General features: G+C 41.3%; 1 protein-coding gene across 1 annotated transcript in view; it reads left to right on the forward strand.

Moving 5' to 3' along the window:
* The window catches only part of LOC139698611 (lutropin-choriogonadotropic hormone receptor-like), a 159,272-nt gene that overhangs the window by 12,484 nt on the left and 123,308 nt on the right, over positions 1-23,480 (forward strand). The window contains exon 4 of the mRNA XM_071597454.1: positions 18,901-18,975. Coding sequence (XP_071453555.1) covers positions 18,901-18,975 — 75 coding nt within the window. The remainder of the gene's footprint in view (positions 1-18,900; positions 18,976-23,480) is intronic.

A 23,480-nucleotide genomic window follows, 5' to 3' on the forward strand; every position in this document is an offset into this window, starting at 1 on the left:
CCTGAGTGGCCCCTGGACGCCTTTCTTTATTAAGAGTGGTTAATACGCCGGGTTTCTCTCTCCCCACCCTTCCCTCCTCCGTCCATTCCCCGAACATCCGGATGCGGTGCGGCACGCAAATGAGCGCCTTCCTATTCTCTCTTACCTCAGAGGCGTTCAATATTTCGCGGATCAGCGATCCATCAATTTATTTGTAAAATTATTCATCGCAAAAAGATCCCGTTTGATAATATATTCATGTCCCTTATATTTTGTTCGAATTGTTGAGAATATTCAAAAGTTGAGTCATGCCGGAATAATTTTTCAGCACCAGGAAAAGAAAATTATAAGTCAAGTCGATAATAAACTAAATCGAAAAAAACGTCACTTTATTCCCTTACATTTCCCATTTCTTATGTGAATATATTTAGAAGGAAAGTAAAATGAAATCCGCGATCCTTAATGTCACTCTTTATTAAGTAATCTACCGGTTAAGGCAGGTTTTTGGATGGACACAGCTCCTAATAAATATTTTGTGACTCCTAGCAAAACACAACATCCCACTCTACATCAGGCCCCTCTTTATCTCTGAGTACTTTCTTCCTCCCTTCATCCCGTCCAACATCCCTATCCTGTTCCTTCCCTTTCCTCTTTTGCCCAACATTCTACCCTCTATCACAGTCTTCAACATCCCACTGCCGGTCAACACCCCCTTCATCCACTTTTCCTGCCTCCATAGGATTGCTCCCAACAAACCCCTCTCTTCGCCCACCATACCAAGTACTTCCTCATTTGTTTTCTTCTCTGTCCATTTCACCTTCTCCATTCTTCTACACAGCCACATTTCAAAAGCCTCCAATCCAAGTCTATCCTCCTGCTTCAATGACCACGTTTCCGCGCCGTACATAGCTACGCTCCATATCAAAGTTTTTATGAGTTTTTTTCTCACCATCCTTACTCAACGTCCCTGTCATCAACTCCCTTCTACTTGTGAAAGACTCTTTGCCTAGCGCAGTTCTTCTCGTTACGTCCATGCTACTTTGACCGTGTTGGTTCAAAACACTCCCGAGATACGTAACTTTTCTACTTGCTCTAGTTTTTGCCCATCTATTTTAATGTTTAGCTTAGCCATTTTATTTCTGGAAAATCGTATAACTTTAGTTTTATTAATATTGATTCTCGTATCTGTCGCACTGAGTTTCCGATGCGATAGATATGGGATGAGAATCAATATTTTTATAGCAAAAGTCACTTATTATCGAAGGAATAATATGATGAGCGAAATTTATTCTTTCTGAACACTGACGCTCCCCTTTCATGTTTTTATTGCCCGCGTGGCATTTCCAGAATATTATATTTACCTTACAGCTCCGTCGATCACGCGCGAGAGTCATTTCCGGATCCAAACGATAGGGGCCAATTTGGGACGCGACCTTCGTGACGTGAACCACGAGAGGGGATCCACACACTCCTTTGCAAGCCTTTATTATACCTATCGTATGAATTTGTTGGTTTTGTATGGGGTTTCGTTCTCTTTTACGGGTGGTGACCTAACACCCCCCGCCACACGCCCTTGCTGCAGCTTGCTGGGTATTATGTAGACGTGAATGTATTCCACGAAGAATTGAACTCTAGCTCTGATCATAATGCACGGTATGACGAAGTTTTTAAGGATGCCTTCCTCAACATTTTAAGCTGCTAGCCGCCACTAGGGCATGCTGCAGGGGCTTCTACGTCACTCTACATTACAGAATATGTTTGTTGAGTTATTTTTTGGTCTCTATTCCCATGGTTTATTAATTTAGGAACTTCCAAAATCGGCATATCTACCAAATCGAGGGGATTTCAACGGGAACAGACATGTTTAAAAAAAATCTATTTGGAGGAATTCCTTAAGTGCGTTTCTAATTCCATGGTTCTGTTTTCCCTTCGCTTGAAGTGGCGCCAACCGGCGCGTCGAAGTGGACGACGCCTTCGCCAATGTCGCGAGCATCAATCGCCGATCGTCGAGAACCCTCTCCCCGGGTGGTAATTGATTCCGCGATCATCAATTTCACTGCGCTCGAGAGAATGAGGGACACCGCAGCAGTGTCCCCTTGACCCGTCGGCGCCTCCCTCCCTCCCTCCCCCTCCCCTTTCCCCCGGCCCTCGTGGAGAAAGTCATTCCTCGGGACGTCCACTTCAGGAAGCCATCGTTTACTTTCCTCTCTTTTTTATCCAAAACTCAAAACGGTAATCGAGAAATTTAAGAAAGGGTTCGCCTCGATTCGTTCTCCGTCATCCATCATCGGTTCCTACGCCCAAGGCGAGGCGATATTTAAATTGGCCAAACGCAACGATTAGCTCGATAGTTTGGGGTTCATATCATAGTGTATGAGAAATCGGTAGCTCTATCAACGTCGACTATTCCGCGCACCAATGGCGCGCATGGCTTCCCTCTGCGTCGTGTTCGGTTATAGAATTCAGTTCATGTATTTATTTCACGACTTAATTGAAGCGAGATCAAGACTTTATTTCCCCTTATTCCAACTTACCCCAATTCATTATATTAGTCGGGGGTAATTGTTGAGACCCATTTTTTTTGCGCGCCAATTTCCTTAGTGATCACAAGTTTTGACTTACAGCATCCCTCTCATCACTTTTTCGTCTCCATTACGGATTTATTTAAAATGCATAATTTATCTAAATGTATATTCAAGTGCCCGTCGTTTCTAACATCTACACTTTACGCCTACGGCAGTGGCAATTAGTTTGAAAAAAATGAGTAGTAAGAAGTCCACGGATCCTGGCTGAGTCCTTAGTGTACAAGTGTACATACGACATTTTTTATGAAAACTTTCTGACGCCTTCCTAGTTGATCCTATAACGCTCGGAATATGGTCTCTAAAGTAATTTTATATGTACGCAGAAAAGAATAAAAAGCAATAGCAAAAAGAGTGAAAAGTACTTGTAGTACCATGCGCCCAACCAAGCGACCCTAATGCTTGCCTTTATAGACGCACTTCCCACCTTTGGAAACTCCATACAAAACATGACATGGATGGATAAATGACATGGAATACGCTTCTTTGACCGGAAGCGCCATCTAATCACTGTAAATAATCCGAGTTAACCAGAGGGTTGGTTTGATTGGTGAAGGTGTTACTCGCCTAATGCTAAGATCCAAAGCGTGTGAAGTCTGGTTAGAGATCTTAGTTTCATTTCCTGTACCGCATGTGGTTTCCTAGCTCAGCTTGGCCTACGCCTTCCTCTCCTGTCCTCTCAATAACCAATCACCCACATTGTATGCCCCTCTGTATAATCCTCCCCTCCAAAATCCCCACTTCTCCTTATCTTTTGTCAGTCACTCCTCGTCTTCTGATGAAGGTGATTGAGATCACCGAAATATGCGTATACACCATATCGACACCACGACAGACGCAGATATTCGTGAGAAATGCTCGGGATTCATAAAGAATGATGTATCAGTTAGTTTAAATAATGTTGTGAGTGACAGATTTCGGAGCGTGATTAATGCTTATAGTTTCCCGGGAGTGATACGTATTCAGATGAAGAATATGTACCGATGAAACGTAACGCCAGATACATAATCCTTAACCGGCACGGCGATTGCGGAATAGAAGAATACAGAATGCTGTAGAGAAACCAATAGGGCGAAGTAATCATAGTATAATACGTAAAGCGAGGGCATGGAAAGTTTTCAAATAAATGTGAATTTGGTGTTTTGTTGGATGTCATACCCAGCATCGGCGGAGGAGGGAAACCACCAGCGGCGTAGTTACACGAAATCCTTGCAAAGATAAGCGGTCGACAAGAGGAAAGAAGAGATCAGGATTATGAACAAAAGGACGAAGAAGGAGGCAGTGCTCAGGTCACTAGCAACAAAGAAACATACAGTGCAACCAGGACATATTTATATGCCTAACGGATATTGGGTCGTTCAACAGAGTAAATGGGGTGCATTTAATGGCCATTTTGCAGATGATAATCAGAGACTGAAGTGTTGGAACGTGTGCATGTCTCAGTGCTTGAACAGATCCGGATAGTGAGTGAGCATTTGAGAAGGGCAATTCTAGTCAGGGGAGTAAGTCTAGGATATCCATTATCACATATATTATTTTCAATGGACGTGTGAAGAAAATGATCAGTTAGACATGTCGGGGAGGACTGGAGGTGGGTGCGAAAGTGGTGGGGATCTCGTAGGCTGTGCAGTCAATTGAATCCCGTGTCTTTAGCCTATTTGAAAATCCTCTGAAAACAGTATTTTATTCAGTATAAAACTTTGATTGTCTAATTAAATAATGCAAGCAATTATTATTTGTCGCACCATTTATTACGGTCAGCGGACATTACGCTCAAACTGAAAGAAGACCAAAAACGAAAAGATAGCTTTGAGACGCGGGTGCATGGTCTATCGTATTAGATTGAAAAACGCCCGCTTTACCCAATGACGCCATTTCAATTTTAGTTTCTTGTAAAAAAATGAGAAATATGTGTGACCGACTTATAAATGGGGTCTCTCATCGAAAGGACTTCAAGATTGTAGTGTTAGCGTTTTAAGTGGATAGCTGGATGTTCCGATGCATCGATGGTGGCGCAATCTTTTTGGAAATAACGGGATTACTTAGATCGAGTGGGCAATCGACACTTTCCTCCGTTCCTTATACTTTATGAGGTTAATCAACTTCTCAGAATGAGAATCACGACTTCGATAATATTGACTTTCCAAGAGACTCGAAAGATTATAAATCCATTGATGCTCGTGTTTAACTCCCTCTGCTTCTTTCCACTCTCTCCACTTGGACGTCAGTTTTCACCGAATTATAATGAAAACAGTTTTTGTTCTTTCGCTAGCCTGCGCGTGATTTTTCAGCGATGGAACCGTTGTTATGAGACCGCAGAAAGATAAACTTTGACAGCACATGCGTCGAATAAAACATTTATCAGGGAGGAATTTTTCATTCTAGATGAAGGAATGGACATATTCACTCCTTGGTGTGCGGCGCCTCCACGCTGACTGAATGGTGCTCTTCACATTCACTGGGACCATAAATCGCTCAGAGGAAAAAAGAAGAAGGCCGGCGGCCGTGGTGCTTCGCCGCGTCCTGCAGGAGAACGAGGCCATTAATCTCGTCCTCCCAAACCCATTTCCTCTTGCGAAATCTTTGTTTTCTTTCTGTCTATTTTTTTTAAAGAAAACACACACGACCTCCCTGAATCTCTTTCTGTGGCCCAGTTCCCTTTTCGCTCCTTAAATACGCACACGGCGGCTATGGGCTCCACCAATTACCCCGCCCCCTTCGCCCCTCACCCGTGGTCTATGGCGCGCGCGCGCCTGTGAGTGGGTGACGGAATAGAGGCGGCCGGGTGCGCATTCACTGGGGGAGGGGGGAAGCACTCCTCTCGGGTCGTCCCCCGAGGATGAAGTCCAAGGGGGTGTCTCCGAGGAGGGCGTTCCCCTCCTCCCCTTTGCATTCTCCCCTTTCGGCCCCCTCACCCTCCACGCACGGGCTTAGGCAAGGTGCCCATCGATAGGATAGACAGTCCAATGGGATTGGGGTGGTGGGGTGAGGAGTGGAATGAGTGCGGTTTGAAATCTCGACTCGCGGGGCACGATCTCTTCATGGTGACCTTAGGGCAACAGCTGCAAAGGCGTTGGTGTCACTTTCACTGTGGTCCGAGCGGCCCAAGGTGACGGGTGGTCTCCGGGGAGTATTTTAGATTAATTTATTTTCATTTTTGTATTTGTTATTTTTGTATTTTTTTGCTACCCTGCAGGCCACCGGTAGGGTGTGTGGCAGGGGGTGAATACACACCAGACTAATTATTACCCTGAATACTTTTGCTTCACCGTGATCGGAAAAAATTATGCAAAACCCTTATCGTTCGTAGGAAAAATGAAATCCTAAATCTATCTGTTCTATGCTTAATCTCTCTAATTTTATTGATTAGTAAGCCGTAGTTCGATGGGGGTAATAATACGTTTACCAAAATCATTGCCAAAGAAGCACCCTTCCAACTTATACAAGAAGTTAAATCTGTATCAGTTAACCATTTTATTTGACCCCCCCCCCCCCGGTGATTCGGAAGGTGAGGGTAGGTCATGGGTCGAGGAGGAGACTCAAACGGGAAAGTAAAGAGAAAAAGAGGGTGGCCCCACGGTGCCGGGATGGTGGGGTCATCTTCGGCCGGTCCGGCATGATTACGGACAACATTTCCCCAGTCCAATCTCCACGTCTTCAGTGCCAGTGACCATCGACTTATCGGCTTGCCTAATTTGGTAATTCGGCCATTGCACCGAGGTGCGTCTGTTGTTAGACATCGGGCGTTCAAGCAGTTTGAAAAAATTGAGTGAGGTGTATCGACCCAATTTTAGGAGGATTACTCCTGGTAAGGAACGGAACAAACGCAATGAAAAGTACGAAGAGCAATCAGATACTCAAATAAAATATTTTGCATTATAAACATTCGAATTAAACCGGAGACAAGCACTTAATATGTTTTTTAAGTTGACTATTCAGCCCTGATGTGTTTTGGTTCAGCGATTAAAGGAAGACGGTAGATATGGTCGCTATAATTTCCCTCTGGGACGTTTACTTCTCTTGATATATTTTCCTAATCCTGCGAGAGTGAACCTCATCCTAGAACGACCCAGTTTCATCTCCTCCCAAAAATACCCCAACCCAACATCCCATGTCGCCTCCAGGTTCATCTCTTCCACCGAAGGAATAATATCCGCATTTCTTGATCACCTTCTCGTATATTCTCTTGTACTCTCCTTGCACTCCCTCAGAAAATACTTGTATCCACTTTCTCCTTTGTTATAATTCTGTCTCCATTTTCCCGAACTCCAATCTTCACGTTGCCACGTTACTACCCTCTGCACCTCAAATCCCCATGACGAAGGCTTATCCTCCCTCCTACATTCCCTCTACTCTCCTAGAATGAATAGTTCCTTCGGTGGCATAAGAAAACTCACTCGTCCTCTACCTTTCCACAAGTTTAAATCTTGTCTCCTCTCTTCCAAAATTCTTCCAGTCTTCCAGTCAAATTCCTCCAGCTTGTCAGTTACGATTTCTTCTCTTCTCCTGACAGTTTTAACTAGTTTCTTTGAACCTTTATGAACTCCTTGAGTTTAGTTCATCCCTTGGATCCCAGATACCTATAGTGTATTCCATATGTGGCCAAACAAAGCAAAATAACATCTTCTTTCCTCTTTTCACTGCGCTAGATTTACCTTCCACTCGCCTGATTAAACCTAGATTCTTTAGTGCCGACGCAGTCCACCGCGTAGTCTTTTAATGCATGTACCCTATTTAAGGTTTGATGCTAAGGTAACACTCGAGTATTTGGTCCTTACAGAGATTCTCGGCTTAACCCCATTTATAGTATAATGTTTTGCTTATCTTTTTTTATCCCAAAATGTCACTGCTGTGAATTTGCGAATATTTCTTTAAAACGCCTCTTACTTGAACCCTGACGATATCTGTTCTAGTGTTCTACATACCGTCGGTATATTTGTTTCTCTGAAAATCATTGTGTCCTCTGCAGATGATCTAAGGTTGCTGATAACTGTCCACCTGAGTTTTTGATGTCCATCAAAATATAGTAGGGACCGTACAAGAGTTTCCAGTCTTTAATATACTCAACCCATCGAGGAGTAATTTTAGTTTACATTTGGATAAAGCGTCCCGAATCCATTTGATCACTTACTCGTTGATACCATTATAGTATATAAGTTTTTGCATACATTTTACACGAGGGACCTCTTCGATAGCTTTCTTATACGTAATTCAGAGATCAAAACAAGTATCCACTTGGGAATCCATTCGTGTATTTCCTTCCCCCGATACCAGTACATGTGCGATATCTCGTCTGCCATGAGTTAATAATTCCATTGTTTTTCGCATGATCTACCTTTCCCAAACCAGGAGAAAGAGTATATTTCTAATGTCTATAAAGGTCGTTATATCATTAAATATGATATGCTCAAATTATTATTATTAGGTAATCTACCGATTAAGGTAGGTTTTAGATAGACACAACTACCAAATAAATATTTTGTAACTCCTAACAAAACGCAAAATCCAGTATCCTACTGTACATCAGGTCCCTCTTCATCTCTGACTACTTCCTTCCTCCCTTCATCCCTATCCTGGTCCTTCCCTTTCCTCGTTTGCCTAATATTCTCCCCTCCATCACAGTCTTCAATATTCCACTGCCGATCAATACGATCTTCACCCATTTTTCCTGCCACCTTGGGATTCTCTTCCCAACAAACCCCTCTCCTCGCCCACCATATGCAAATGATAATCAACAATTGTAATATCCACTACAGAATTTGCACCACACATTTGTAAAGCACTTCGTGTCATATTCTGGTGAAAATTACATGCGTGTTGACAAGTATATACTCCCGTTTATGAGAGGAAGGATGGGGAGGGTTTGGGGGGTAGAGTGTACCTTGGTGGAGGGGAAGTGGAAATTGATTGGCTAGGTGAAAGAGCCAAAAGGGTGGTTATGCATGGGTGAAAATGACAAGCATGTGGGGAAATATATTCTCCGATACGGTTCGTTTATTATGTTTGTATGAAGGCACATTTGTGCATAAAAGGTGGGTGCTCTATCACCCCCCGCCACACATCGACACAAAATTCCATAGTTCGGCGAAGAAGTATTCCCTCCACGCCCCTTTCCGTTCTGTTCACGTAGGTCTTTGGATCTCACGGCCTTAAGTGATAAATTCGAAGGGGGAAGGGGGGGAGGGTTAAAGGTCTCCCTTCCCTGCATCGGTCACCCCGGACAAACCAGTTAACTCGGGAGAGCGAAGGTGAAGCGAAGGCGAAATATCCACCCATCGATCCCCGGAGACCAAGTGACGGCCACCCCACGGATTTCGCCTCCTTCTTCCCCTCCCCCCGCAAGGATATCCGTGACCAGACGACCGGCCGACGCGGACCCTTAGGCAGGGGGATCGTTGACGCCGCGCGTTAAGTCCCCCTCCCATCCCGGAGAAATATGGGCCTCGCGGACGAGGCCCAGCATAACAAGCAAAAGCAGGCTCGCACCACCAGGTATTCCGACGGCGAGAAGAAGCGCCGAACACTGCCCTGCCCCCTTTCGCATTCATCCCAACCCCTGGAACCTCGCACACAGCAGCGACAGCAAAATCCCCGAAAGGCGGGCTAGGGATGAAGGGAAGGCCATCCGTCTCCGCCCACCCCCTCCCCCATTCCAACCCCCGACTGCTCTATTTCCCTCTCCCGTTTCGCTATTTATAAGTAAACCACAAAGTTGGAGGCGTAAGTGTCGGTCCCCGGACGCCTTCAGAGGATACGTGCCTTCCGAAATGCCATAAAATAAGACGAAATGGATGCGGCTATATTAGAGTAAACACGCGGCTATTATTGGCTAAAAAGCTTCTTATTTATGATAAAATGAATATTAATAAATAATGTTTATTAATGAATTATGATAGCTCTCCCTGGCCGATGTCATGAATAATAACGCAAGTATGCCTTTCCGCGGTCTCTTTCTAAAGCAGGCATTGTTACGAATGAAATAATCTTAATAAAACGTCTTTATTGGGGCGAGATCGAGACTTGATGGTACCTTCTTTCACCTAAGGTGAAATAACCGTCTTGACCAGAATCAAAAATTGAAAATATTGGGGATTTACGGAAAGTTTAAATTATTTTAATGTACAATTCAGATACTCCCTGCTACATTGTGTTTTTCTGCTACTGTGTTTTTTGAATTTGCAATTGCTTTCAAATGTAAATGGTCTTTTTTGGAAAGAAGTAACCTAGGTGACTAATTTTCGGTGACCAGGTGACGTTCGGAAGTGTGCTATTTCAGAAAACTTGCAATAATGTCGGTGGCCTGGGCTGACAAAGTAAAATAGTGTGCTTTGGCATCTAATTTAGGCAATGTAACTTTTCCAACAACAGTCCTCAGGCCAAATGCTTCATTGAAATATGATGGAGAAATGAGGTAATCGTTGAGCCATTTCGATATGATGTGATCAGAGTCGAAATTCCGACACTCATAGAATTAATATACTGATTGGTGTTCTATGGGTTGAGGTGGATGTTGGTTTGACAGGATCTGTACAACTGTTAATCGATGCATTCTCTTGTCTATCTTAAGAAAACACGACCCGACAGTCGACACTACAGTCCCTCTTCAATTCCTTCTTTCAAATCCACCATACGCCCATCTCCTATTCCGACGCGAATATGCACACAATCTAACAAAAAATAGGATTTATAAGAAGAGCACTGGGTAAATGTGATGAGAAGGTCAAAGAGAATTGTTATATTTTGCTGGTTAGACTTCATTTACAGGCCTCAAAAATATTTTCTTGACTTGAACCACGGATCTCTCGACTTACCGGGACAATGCAAATATGTATATATATTTATTTATATCTCAGATGACGGCTGAGAGATGATGCACGAAGCTTTTCTGTACTTTACCTCTGTAATTTTATTGACATGATCTCTCCTACCATAGTACGAGGGGGGTGAAAATACATTTTCAACATCACTGCTAAAGAGACTTCCTTCCATTTAATGCAAGAGATTTAAACTGAAATTTAACCTTCGCTCCTTGAGTGATTTCAAGCCTAGCAGCTCTAATATTTTGTACACGCTACTAAGTTTATCATGAAAACGTTTAACAAATCTAGCTCCTTTACGCTTGCACGCGATCTAATTCGGCAATCAATTCTACTTCTTGAGGATCCCATATACTTGCAGGATATTCTAAATGAAGCCTAACCAGTGGCAGATAACATTTCTTCTTGACCTTTTCATCACATTTACCAAGTTCTCTTCTAATAAATCCTAATATTTGTTAGTTTGACCACTTATTCCCCGCATGTGTTTCACCCAGAAGAGGTCCTATATGAGGGTAAGGTTTAAGTATTGAAGTTGGCCTATCAATCCAGAGATAGGTTTGCGGCAGCTGTCATTATTCTTCTACCATCCCAATCTATATCCTGTTCTATTCTTTCGATCCCTACTGCATTCTCTTCTAAGATCCTTGTACCGACATCTTCCTCACTTCCACTTCTCGTAGTTCATCCTAGGACTCCTTAAATAGAAGTAGCATCCATGTGGTCTAAATTTCGCCCGAACCTCTATCTATCCATCTGATTCTTCCGCTTTTTGTATTTGCTTCAATTTTGGTGTTCAGTGGACCATCATGACACAGGATGTGTCCAATGCATTCCCCTCTTCAGCACCTTCCTCTGGTTTCTCTTCGCCCGAAGCTGTTCCAAGTACTTCTCCCTTTGTGAATAAATTTATGTTCCTTTTCCATTTCTTCATTTTTCTTTACAACACCACTTTCCAACGCTTTGATTTCTGCTTCTGGTGACTCTATCGTGCGAGTCTCACATCCATAGAAAACTAAATTCCATATAAAATTTTAACCACCCACTTCATTATATCTATACTATTACTTTTTTCCTTATACTTATTTTTTATTAATCCTGGATTGTTAGCATAAATGTAAATAATCGTGTATCACCAATTTCAAATAAATGGCGGAGATGCAAGAGACAGTTGTTTTAGCGACAGTGAGGTCATCCGGTGATGTGCACCGAAAATGCACGAGTTTTGCATTTTGTAAAAATGGTCACCCTCCTCGACTCCATCCTGATTCCCCATGGATTTCGGGCGAATGATTGGTTGGTTGTGCAGGCTCTTGGTGCTCTGAAGACACTCGGTTGAGGGCTCGGGCACAGACAGAGTCGAGGGATCCGGGTTCAAACTCAGGTCAAGGTGAATGGTATGTACAATTTGCGAAATCCCTGCATATTTTTTCGATCAGAATTGCACAAGCAGTATAATCGTATAACAAGATGCACGGTAGGAACTGTGGGCTTAATGGCGCTTTTTTCGTCGATGTAAAATGTGTTACCTAATTAAAATGATCGATTAGCAACTTAACTTTAACAAATGACGGTTTATTTAAATCTATATCTAGCTTAAAGTTTTTTTGTGCAAATTTCGCTGATGACCATCGAATATCACACCATGGCGCTGCATCTTTTGCGGGGCTCATTAAAGAAACTAGATTAATCTTTCTGTCTATCAACTAGCGAAAACCGTTTCTTAATATCCATTTCACTCACTGTCGCCTAATAGCTTTAAAATTAAATTTATCATTATTTTTAAAGTCAGTGTTCTGTTTCAGTTAAACACATATTTGAACTGATCAGTGATTTAAGTGAATTACGTTTTTATTAAACCTTAAACATTCTTTTTTCCATATTGAAATGAAAATGCTGGCTGTTTAACATATTCCTGATGTCTTCCACAATTACGAGGTTAGACTGGACACTAACGCACACATGCTTGTAGACCACAAACAAAATGACCTTCAGTAGCACTCCTGGTGGCATGTGGAAGTAGCATTTCTCCTCAACGCGCATGTACAAATTTGAGATCGTTACATTCATCCAGTGTTTTTTGAGAAGCGGAAGTATGGAGACATGTTCTAGTACTATGCCAACGCAAGTTAAAAATCGTGTGATCATCGAATTTTTAACTAATGAAAAAGTGACTCATACTGAGATTTATCGTCGTTTAAAGGCTGCTAATGGTAATGATACTGTTGACAGGTCTACTGTGAGTCGATGGGTGGTAAAATTTCGTGGTTGCGAGCGAGAAAAAGTTCAAATGGCAAACATTCGCAAAAAAAACTTCTTTTGACTGTGTTTTAGGATGCTCACCGAGTTTATGTGACCGATTTTCTGGAATGAGGGGCAAAGGTAAATTCTTCTAATTATATAAAGACTCTAAAACACCTCCGAAGTCGAGTTTGTCGTGTTTAAAGGCAGCCTGGCGCCAATAATCTTGCAACATGACAACGCTCGTCCACAAACCTCGCGCGCAACAGGATAGGCTCAGCGAAACCTGAAATTGGAACCGATTCCACGCCCTCCTTATTCCCCTGATCTTGCGTCTTGCGATTTGTATTTTTTTCCTCAAATCAAGAGACACTGCAAGGGTAATCATTACACCTCGGACGATGAGGTGATGGCAGCTATCAAGTCCTGGATTCGAGAAAAGTCGGAAGAGTTTTTCAGTGACAAAATGAAAAAACTTGTTACACGTTGGGAGAAATGTGTCAGCCTTAACAGTGACTATGTTGAAAAATAAGTATATAGTTTTGAAGCTTAAGAATAGTATTTTAATGTATATACTATTTGCCCGATCTGGCTATTTGTTTTTGTTTGTGTTCCACAAGCATACGTGCATTAGTAAAGAAGAACCACGGGGTGGGGCTGAAAAAGCTTCGGCATTGGTCACGAGCGATTAAAGGCGGGGGTGGCTTTGTTGGTCTTCCTATTTGATATACTTGTATGCGTTCGTTGTAAAGAATTGAAAATAAATAAAAATCTCTTGATGCTTCGTACAGTTCGTCGTTTACATGAACAGAATAGTCGAGGGAAGAATGAATTGGATTGAATTTGATGACAGAAACAGCAATTTCAGAGAATCGTTTCTCTAAAATTGCCTCTCAGTGAAGCCTGAAAGCGTCTCCTTTAAGAAGTGTCGTGTGGAACATTATGAGGAAATATTTCGTCGAAAAAGATCGTCATGCCCGATTTCACAAAATTCCAAACTTGGGAGAAAGTCTTCACCTTTTAAGTTGTATATTTCTGCCGTATTTCAGAAGTTGATAATATGAAACACCAATATACATTTCAAATTCTCGTTTTGTAACCCTAAAAATGCGATTACAGGTGAAAGTGAGTCCACACGCATAGGCGTGGGAGAGGGAGAGCTTACTTTCGAGCGAACAATTGCGAAGCGAGAGCGAAATCGGATTTCAAACGAAGCATTTGAGGGGAATCTTAAAAGTGTTATTGGGGCGTTCCAGGCCCACTTCATCCCCCCCCCCGCCCTCGACACCCTCCGCCACTCGCCCCTCGCCGCATGAGGGTCATCAGGACAGAGAAGATGACAGAGAGGTGTCAGCGTGGTTCGGAGAGGTCTTAATTTCATTTCGGGTACAATGATTTTAACCATAAGTCACACCTATACTCACCACACCAATATGAATAGATTTAGTGCGAGCTTCCGGTGTTTTGAAGGCGACTAATTTTATGAAAATTTAGTTTTTATGAGTATTCTATAAATAAATAAATAAATATATATATATATATATATATATATATATATATATATATATATATTCCATATATATATTTGGTTCGCGGTAGTCCAGGGGTAGAGCGTTGGACTACTGACCTGAGGGCCCGGGTTCGATTCCCGTGAAAGCCAGAAAGAAAGAAATGTGAATTTCACTGAATTTTGAATTTCACACGTCATCGGACTTAGTACTGGGTGATCGTCATCGCCTGCCAAATCGACCACGGGGTTGAATACTGTGTTTATGGTTTATGGTTATACAAGGTTATACCGGTTAAGGTAGGTTTTTGGATGGACACAACTACCAAATACATATTCCGTGACCCCTAGCAAAACACTAAGTCCAACAATCAACTCTACATCAAGTCTCTCTTCATCTCTGAGTACTTCCTTCCTCCCTTCATCCCCTCCAACATTCCTATCCTGTTCCTTCCCTTTCCTCGTTTGTCCAACATTCTCCCCTCTATTACAGTCTTCAGCATCCCACTGCCGATCAATACGCCCTTCATCCATTTTTCTTGCCTCCATAGGATTTCTCCCAACAAACCACTCTCCTCGCCTACCATACCAAGTACTTCCTCATTTGTTTTCTCATCAGTCCATTTCACCTTCTCCATTCTACTCCACACCCACATTTCAAAAGCCTCCAATTTACATCTCTCCACCTGCTTCAATATCCACGTTTCTGCGCCTTACATAGCGACGCTCCATTTCAAAGTTTTTTACGAGTCTTTTCTTAATATCCGTCCCTGTCATCAACTCCGTCCTCCTTGTAAAAGCCTCTTTGCCTAGCGCAATTCTTCTCCTCACGTCCCTTCTACTTTTACCGAGTTGATCCAAAACACTTCCGAGATACGTAAACTGTTCTCCTTGCTCTAGTTTTTACCCTCCTATTTCAATGTTTAGCTTCGCTTTTTTCGTTCTAGAAATAGCAGCGGTGATAATGAGCAACCCTGCCTTACACATCTTCCTAATACTGCCCAACCGGACTCCCCGTTCCCCACCCGCACCTGAACAGTCTGAGACATGTACAGGTTGCGGATTAGCCTCCTATCCCTCTAATCTATTCCTATTTTCTGCAATGTACTCATTAGTTTTCCCCATTGCACTCTATCAAACGCTTTTTCGAAAGGAACACCCGCGATTATGTCCTCTAATTGATCGTATATCCTATCGACCTCTTCCTCCGTATGGTTGCTCGGTGGCATGTATACCTGAATAATAACCAAGTTCGTCGGTTCTGCTTTTATCTCTACTAGTAATATTCTATCCGTTACCTGTTCTATGTTGACTACGCTTCTTACTACCTCTTTATTTAATACTATGGCAAACCCTCGTTGGCTCTCGTCCCCGCCGCTGAGTATTATTCTATACGGATCACTCCAGTAATCCCCGCTATCATTCCATCTCACCTTTTTATTCTCGATATTTTTATTCTCTCGACACATGGCTCTGATTCTCTCAACAATTTCTTATCCGCCTTAAATTCATCTTTCTCTATTAAATTCACCTCTTCCATTTCAGACTCCACCATCACCTTTCTTGACACAAACATCTCACTTCAAAACAACAAATTCACCACTTCAGTACACATCAAAGCCACTAACCATCAGCAATGCCTACACCACACAAGCTGTCATCATCAACACACGAAACGCTCGATTCCTAACTCTCTCTCTATCCGCGGACACCGAATTTGCAACACCACAGCCACTCTCAACAAATACCTTGACAATCTACATCTTGCACTTCTCAAACGCGGTTACCCAGAAAAGCTACTACAAAATAAAATCCACCGCTCCACCCGACCACACACACCACATAAAAACAAGCCCATATCTGACGCAGGACTCAACTTTTGCACCACCTATTTCCCCGGATCACACAGACTGAAAACCCTCCCTAAAGAACTGTTTCCAATTTTACATGACAATGACGCGACCTCATCCTTACTACCCCAATGCCCATGTATCTCATACAGACGACCCGCCAATCTCAAAAACCTTCTCAGATCCACCAACCCTTTGGCGCCCCCCGTGACAAATTTCCTAATATTTCCCAGACTTTCAACCGCCCCCGATGTAAAACCTGTCTTCTTATTAGGCCTACTTCCCTCTCCCTACATCCCCTCATCTCCTCTTCTCGTTCCCACGCTATTGTCCAAAACAATACTTAAATACAGCATAATATTACATTTTGGTACGACATGACACCTTATTATGTAATTAAGATTTCTTCTTTCTAATTTTACATCCCTCTTTGTAGTAATACAGCCTGTATATTCACATCAATTATAATTTACGTTCTCCCACTCAGATAATTCTTTGAAATCATTTTGAAGGGTATTTAGATCCTCTAGGCTCCTAATACTGAGATGTACTATAACATCACCTGCGTAAAGTTTTATCTTTGATTATTTTACGTTTAAAATATGATTTTTAAAAACCAAGAGCAAAAATGGTTCTAATCCACTACCTTGAGTTGATCCCAATTTTACATTCACTTACGGGGAACTGTCTTCTATGTTCTCATTATTTTCATTTTGAAAAAAAATTGTTTTCCCAGATTACTGTTTTTAACTGTTATAAATCACTAAGCTCTTCAACTTTCCGGATAATAAATTATGTGGTACCCCATGATTTATTGCGCTCAGGTAATTGGGTCCTCCATTGTCCAGCACTTAAGATGCATCCTTATCATCCTTGTAGTTAGGTCCGTTTCACTCCAGAAACCATTCCAGCTGTTTCTGCGACCATTTAGTCACTTTGCAAAAATTAGGGATTCAATTTGCATTTGCTTTTTCAATGATTTCACAATAAACCGATGAGGATTAGAAATGCTTTAACATCTGCTTTATTTCCTTATGTCCTGTTGCCCCTCAAACCCGGCATGCAATGGTTTTTGTAAATTATCTTTTATAATCTCCAGCTGATACGTACCTGTCGTCGCCCGGTATATGGTACTCAGCAATAATTTGCTACCCTTCGTCATATTCTTTATTATTCCGCAATCGTCTCTCGCCCGCTCCAAATACCCTTTATGTCCAAAATTCTTTCTCTCCAAAGCGTCCAATAGTAGAGAACTTCCTGTTCAACTTCATCATGACGTGGTTTATAACTGGATTCAAATTTATTCATCTCAAAGACCTAATATTGACGCAGAGATAAATTCCGCATTTTACTTGGTGTAAACATTCTCTCCCCTGGCTTCGCTGCTGAGAGGATAATATTGCAACAAGCCTGCTTGCAACATTGCTATGCATACCCTTAGACACATCACAAGGCGATTCACTCATGATAGCCTAAGGCAGTGTTGTTTCATTCATTAAAAATTTCGTTGGACCTACATGTACATCTACATCTACAAAATACCCCACAAGCCGTCTCAAGGACGTATGGCAGGGGGTGGTAGGTTGCGAGCCGTTCTACATATATAACCCCTCCACCCACGAACCCCTTAAAAACCGCGTGGAAAGAGGGCGACCGAACACCAATCATGCTTCATGCCTACATGGTCAGGGGGGTCAGGACATCAAACTTGGAGAGTATATTGTGAGAACTTTATCTTGTAGACCCCTTTACTCGAGAGCGCGTACCTATTATTTTCTTAGGAGTTCCCTCTTTTATTGTTGGCCCAAATAGTGTGCAGGAAAAACGAATCCTTGGATTTATCAGTTAGACAATCTCTCTTATTTCGTGACAATTGTTTTCCCATGCCAATGTAATTAAGGGGCTTAATTATATCTCCAATTTTGGATGCAAAACCACGCGCTCCATACTTTGTAATAAATTTAATCTAGCCCTGAGTCTTCGCATATCTAAAGGTTCCCACGCCAGATTCTGCATTAAATGGGTGACGCTTTGTTTCTTTTGCTACGAGTTTTTCACGAACCTAGCGGCCTTTCACTGTACCCTAGTCAGTTCTGTAATTAATGTTTTTTGAAAAGGATCCCATACGCTCGCCGCATACTCAATGTGAGGCCTTACTTAAGAATAAATAGCACGTTTCCTTCATGTAGCTCGTTTCCTTCACTTTTTCGTCGCTGTACCTTCCGACTACACAAACGTTGGATCCCCATATTTCTCCATTATATTCTTATGAGTAATTACTTTAAAATAGTTTCATTCGCCGAAATTTTAGTTAGTTCAGTTTAAAATTATAAACATGAATACCTCATTAGGAATATTAATAAAGAATTACATTGGGTAAAAAAGCATTTACAAAGTGTCGGGGGTTGGTGACTTGCACATTGATTGAAGATGTAATGAAAATAATGATGAAAACTTCAATATCAATTGTAGTATTGTATGGCTCTTGGTCGTTGAGACAAGAGGTTGAGCCTACATTGGAGACTTTTTGAGTTTTTGCGGTTTTTGGAGGCGAATGGAGAGTGGGTGGAAGGGGAAACAAGGGATGTCGTTCTAGGACTGGTAAGGGAAGAAAAAAGGCCGAGAGAAAAATTCGAAGAAGGCAGGGCAAGAGGATGCGGGTGATTTCGGAAGGCAATATGATGCCGAAGATGGTGATATGGAGGGAGGTGGAAATTGTAAAGAGCTAAAGATTGAGTTATGGAAATGTGAAGTGTCTGAGATCTGAGAATATTTGAGCCATATTAGCCATGGCGTAGGAGTTTGTACAGCCAGTATCCATCAAAAATCTACACTAACCTGGTAAAATACTGCAAATAATTTTAATAAAAACAATGATAATAATAATCAGGTACTAATTTCAGTGTTCCTCGTTCTGTTTCCAGGGTGCTCATGGAGATGACGAAGCTTCAGACGATCGAACCGGGGATATTTCGGCACATGAAGCACCTTCGCACCATGTGAGTACCAATGCTTATTCCTTCCTTCAACCAGACAAACTTCCGAGAGAATAGATAGCCTCATAAAATACGTCTCTAAGTACTTCTCGTTGCCGGCGGAAGAGGACGGAGCAACCGCATTCAGACGCGTTCGGGGCGCTCCCCTCGCGTTCCGATCAAGGCTACGATAAATTCGATTACAAGGTGCATCGTATTTACAGACTTGCTTTCAATTCATCGAAAATATCGACTTTATAGATTTTATAATGAATCGAATATATTGGCCTTTCCGATAACTTTTCACCAATTGAAAAACGTCGAACTTACTAATAGCTTCGATGATTCCGAATCAGCAGGGCCATCAGAGGACGCAAATGACTCTGACTCCCCACACCCCCTGTTGGTACATCCACGGTGACGATGTATTGTTTCCCTTTTCAGATATTTTATACATATTGACCTGGATAATTTCAATTAAATGTTTTTCCGATCGCGATTCATTGTCCTCACCCTCATCCAACAGGATCTTCACCTCTTTAGTTTATCGTATAGATTGCATATCTCTCATATCTTCGATATCTTATACTGATCATATGTAACTATCATCTGTTCGGTTCATATCGACTGTCTTGTTGTTATCAACTCTAAAATGCACATTAAATGTCTCCCTCATATCGACTCTCTCGTTTATATTGACCATGTCGATTGTATATTTAATATCGACTGTATCTTTCACTCAGGCTATATATTTTCATAGAAGGAGAAAAGTTGTGGGGCGCATTCAAATGATTAGGGAATTGAGAAAGTGTTATCTGACATTGGTATGTTAAAGAATAAATAAAATAAAATACGTTGCATTCAAAAGTGTTCTCTCCGCGAAATTACGATCATGTCCATATCACTTGTACCTTCCATATCGACTGCATCGTCTGTCTCGACAAATCCACACGGACAACAAACATATCGCCAAAGAGTCACCTTAAGTGCATATATTTCTCACCGATGGGAGGAGGTTGAGGAGAAGAGGAGGGTGAGAATGCCTCCAAGGAATTCGGGGGTGGAGGGTTGGTAATCTGTCCCCCCCCCCACCCGCAAGGAGGGATCTCGCCTGGGGAGCCGACGAATAAATATATTCTCCTCTCCTGCCTCGCTCCCAACGAGGGAAGGAATTCTTTACGACTGGAGTTGGGCCGTAAATCGGTAATGGCGTCTCGGTCGCCTCCGACAATAATTTGAGACAGCGGTCAAGGGGTGGGGGTAACGGAGACAGGGATGGCGTGGAATGGGGCCCATCGAGGGGCTCACTTCCCCCTCCTGGCTTAAAGGCGACCTCCAAGGCTCGAGGTAAGTGACGCGATGGGACTCTGAGGAATTCGCCAACATGGGCCCATATTGTGTCCCAGATATTGGTCTTCTTCCCATAAGAGATAAACCCCTCTTATTACTGCCCACTTGACGGAATTCGGACACGTGACTTCAATAAAATAGATATTGTGGGTAACCATGTTCTCAAAACTTGGGTATATTCACGTATATGCACAATTGGGGATTTACTAATAATATTATATATATATATATATATATATATATATATATATATATATATATATATATTACGGCTATCAAGAAAACGTTAGTTGCACTGAAATCTGTGTGAAATTTATGTAACCAACTGCCCCAATTCTTTGGCCAGGAGATTGTATTAGGAAGCTATTTCACCAACCAAAGAAGAAAGGACGAGGGCACAAGAGGAAATGATGGTAGGTAAAGCAATCATACGCTATCATAAAGGATAGGAACAGTGAGTTTCATGACACGCATAGCCAGGAGAAGGGAACGAGCCACATTGGACAAATACACATTAAAACACGAAAATCCGCCAAATGGCGAATCGTCTTTAATGTGTGTTCCTATCCCTTTTCCATATATATATATATATATATATATATATATATATATATATATATATATATATATATATATATATATGGAAAAGGGATAGGAACACACATATATATATATATATATATATATATATATATATATATATATATATATATATATATCTTCATTTTTATATATATATATATATATATCTTCATTTATATATATATATATATATATATATATATATATATATATATATATGAAGTCTTACTTGAAGAAAGCCTCTGAGATGGCCGAAAGCTAATACAAACTACAATGTGAGTGTCCTTTTAAGTGTTACTATTTTATTTGTGTTCTTTTGTACCGTCCAAATATTATACTGCTCGTGTGAGTGTTTCTATATAATCGATATATATACCCCTTTCAACCAGTGTTACAATGTTTCCGTGCTAGCGTCCCTTCCCAAATCCGATAACCCTATAGAATTAAAAACTCTTGAAATGGCATTCATTTACATCTGTATGGCCTATCAGCATCCGGGCCTCAATGTCGTTCACTGATGGGAGTGGCCTAAAATTGTTACTTTTTGGAAGCGATGCATATCGGGGGGTGAACACTGTGTTTTTCCGCATGAGTTTTGGTGTACGTGGCCTTTGTTTCGACTTGCGAAGTCTTGATCAATACTTTGTAAGTTGAAACCTGGGTCTCGTATGTTGCAATAGTTGCGGTGAGCAGGTTGTTTTATTTTCCGATTTTGTGTCAATTCCACCCCCTCCCTCTCCCTTTCCTCTCCCCAACCATTCCTCTCACCCCTCTTCCGCCTCCCGTTCTCCCCTTCCCCTGGCCCCCTTCCCTTTCTCTAGCACCCCTCACCTCAACAATTCCAGCAGTCATTACTTCTTTATCTTCAGAGGAAGACGGATTGTTTCCGTCGAAATATCAAGAAAATACGTGTGAGTGTTCTCTTTTTTTGTGTTTCTATATTGTGTGTTACTGTATATTGTACTATTCGGCACTTCCGTGTTACGTCTACGAAAGCATATATATATATATATATATATATATATATATATATATATATATATATATATATATATATATATATATACATATATATATACATATATATATATGTGTGTGTGTGTTTGTGTGTGTGTACATGTATGTATGTGTTCGTATGTACTGTTTGTCACTTCTTACATTCTGAGCGTCGTCACCCGGAACTGATCTCCAGTTAGTATCTAAGACTTCTATGCAATCCTGCGCTCCACGATTGCGAAATCATTTTGAAATTAATAATTGCACATTAAATTTTATCCATCAATTTTATTTTCAGAACATGGAGTCACAGCCACCAAAATTAAAAATTTGATTTGAATGGATTGATAATATAAATTTTATTAGAAATTTAAACAAACTCGAACACGATGACAGAATCTTGATAGATTTTAAAATAAGAAATGGAAAAAATACTTCACTCGACAGACGTTTTACACCAATGATATAACTGTATGTTAATGTTTTGGAAATTCTTTAGATAATTCAGGCTGTCCTAATCTTAACTCTATTTTAAGTATTCCCTTTTAATTTGTATTAATCCGGCTAATAGCTGTACATAAAAGATACTTCTTCCATGGATATATTAACTTAGCTGGAATACCACCCAAGGTCGTGAAAAATAAAGCAACTCTTTGATGAGGAATAGGAGTAGGTGACGGAAATATAAATTACCGTGTTACAGGAGGTCGTTACGGTAATTTCGTGTTTCGTTTAACTGCTTATTCCTTAGACAATCAAATACCTTTACTTGCTCATATAATCCCCTAAATAAAAGTAATAGTATTAATACCATTAATAGTATGAAGAATACAATTAGTTGTTATGTGCGTTTCATAGATTTCAAAAACGCGTTCGATAAATTGAATTGTATAGATTAAATTATTTTTATTGCAGAAAATAGGAATAGATTGGAGGGAAAGGAGGCTAATCCTCAACCTGTACATATCTCAGACTGCTCAGTTGCGACTGGAAAACGGGGAGTCCGATTGGGCAGTGTTAGGAAAGAGGTTTAAGGCAGGGTTGCCCATTATCACCTTTGCTGTTCAACCTGCATGCAGAGGAAATAATTAGAGGCATGGGAAGAACTGGAGGCAGGAATGAAATCATTTAGGCTTGCTGATGATGAAACTTCAGTCTGTCACTCGACCAAGCGGTTTCAAAACTTGCCGAGGGCATTGGTAAATGAGTACGATAATGATGGGATGAGAAAAATGTTTTAAAATAAATGTTTTGAGGTTTTCGAAAAAATTAAGGTTAAGTTAAATATTAAAATAGGTAACTAAAACTAGAGCAGGTGGAACAGTTGACCTAAGTTAGAAGTGCTCTGTATTAAAATGATGGAAGTGGTAGGGGAATGTGAGGGAGAATTGTACTAGACAAAGAAGCTTTCACAAGGAGAAGGGAGTTGATGACAAGAATTTTGAGTTAAGATTTTAAGAAAAGGATTGTCCAGACTTTGATATGGAGCGATGTTTGGAACGATGCGGAGAGATGATCGTTGAATCAGGGCGATAGGCGTTAGTTGGAGGTTTCTGAAATGTTGGTGTGGAGGAGGATGGAGAAGGTGAAGTGGAAAGAAA

Source organism: Hetaerina americana, unplaced genomic scaffold (genome assembly GCF_022747635.1).
Source record: "Hetaerina americana unplaced genomic scaffold, ioHetAmer1.1.p SCAF_9, whole genome shotgun sequence".
Taxonomy (NCBI): Eukaryota; Metazoa; Arthropoda; class Insecta; order Odonata; family Calopterygidae; genus Hetaerina; species Hetaerina americana.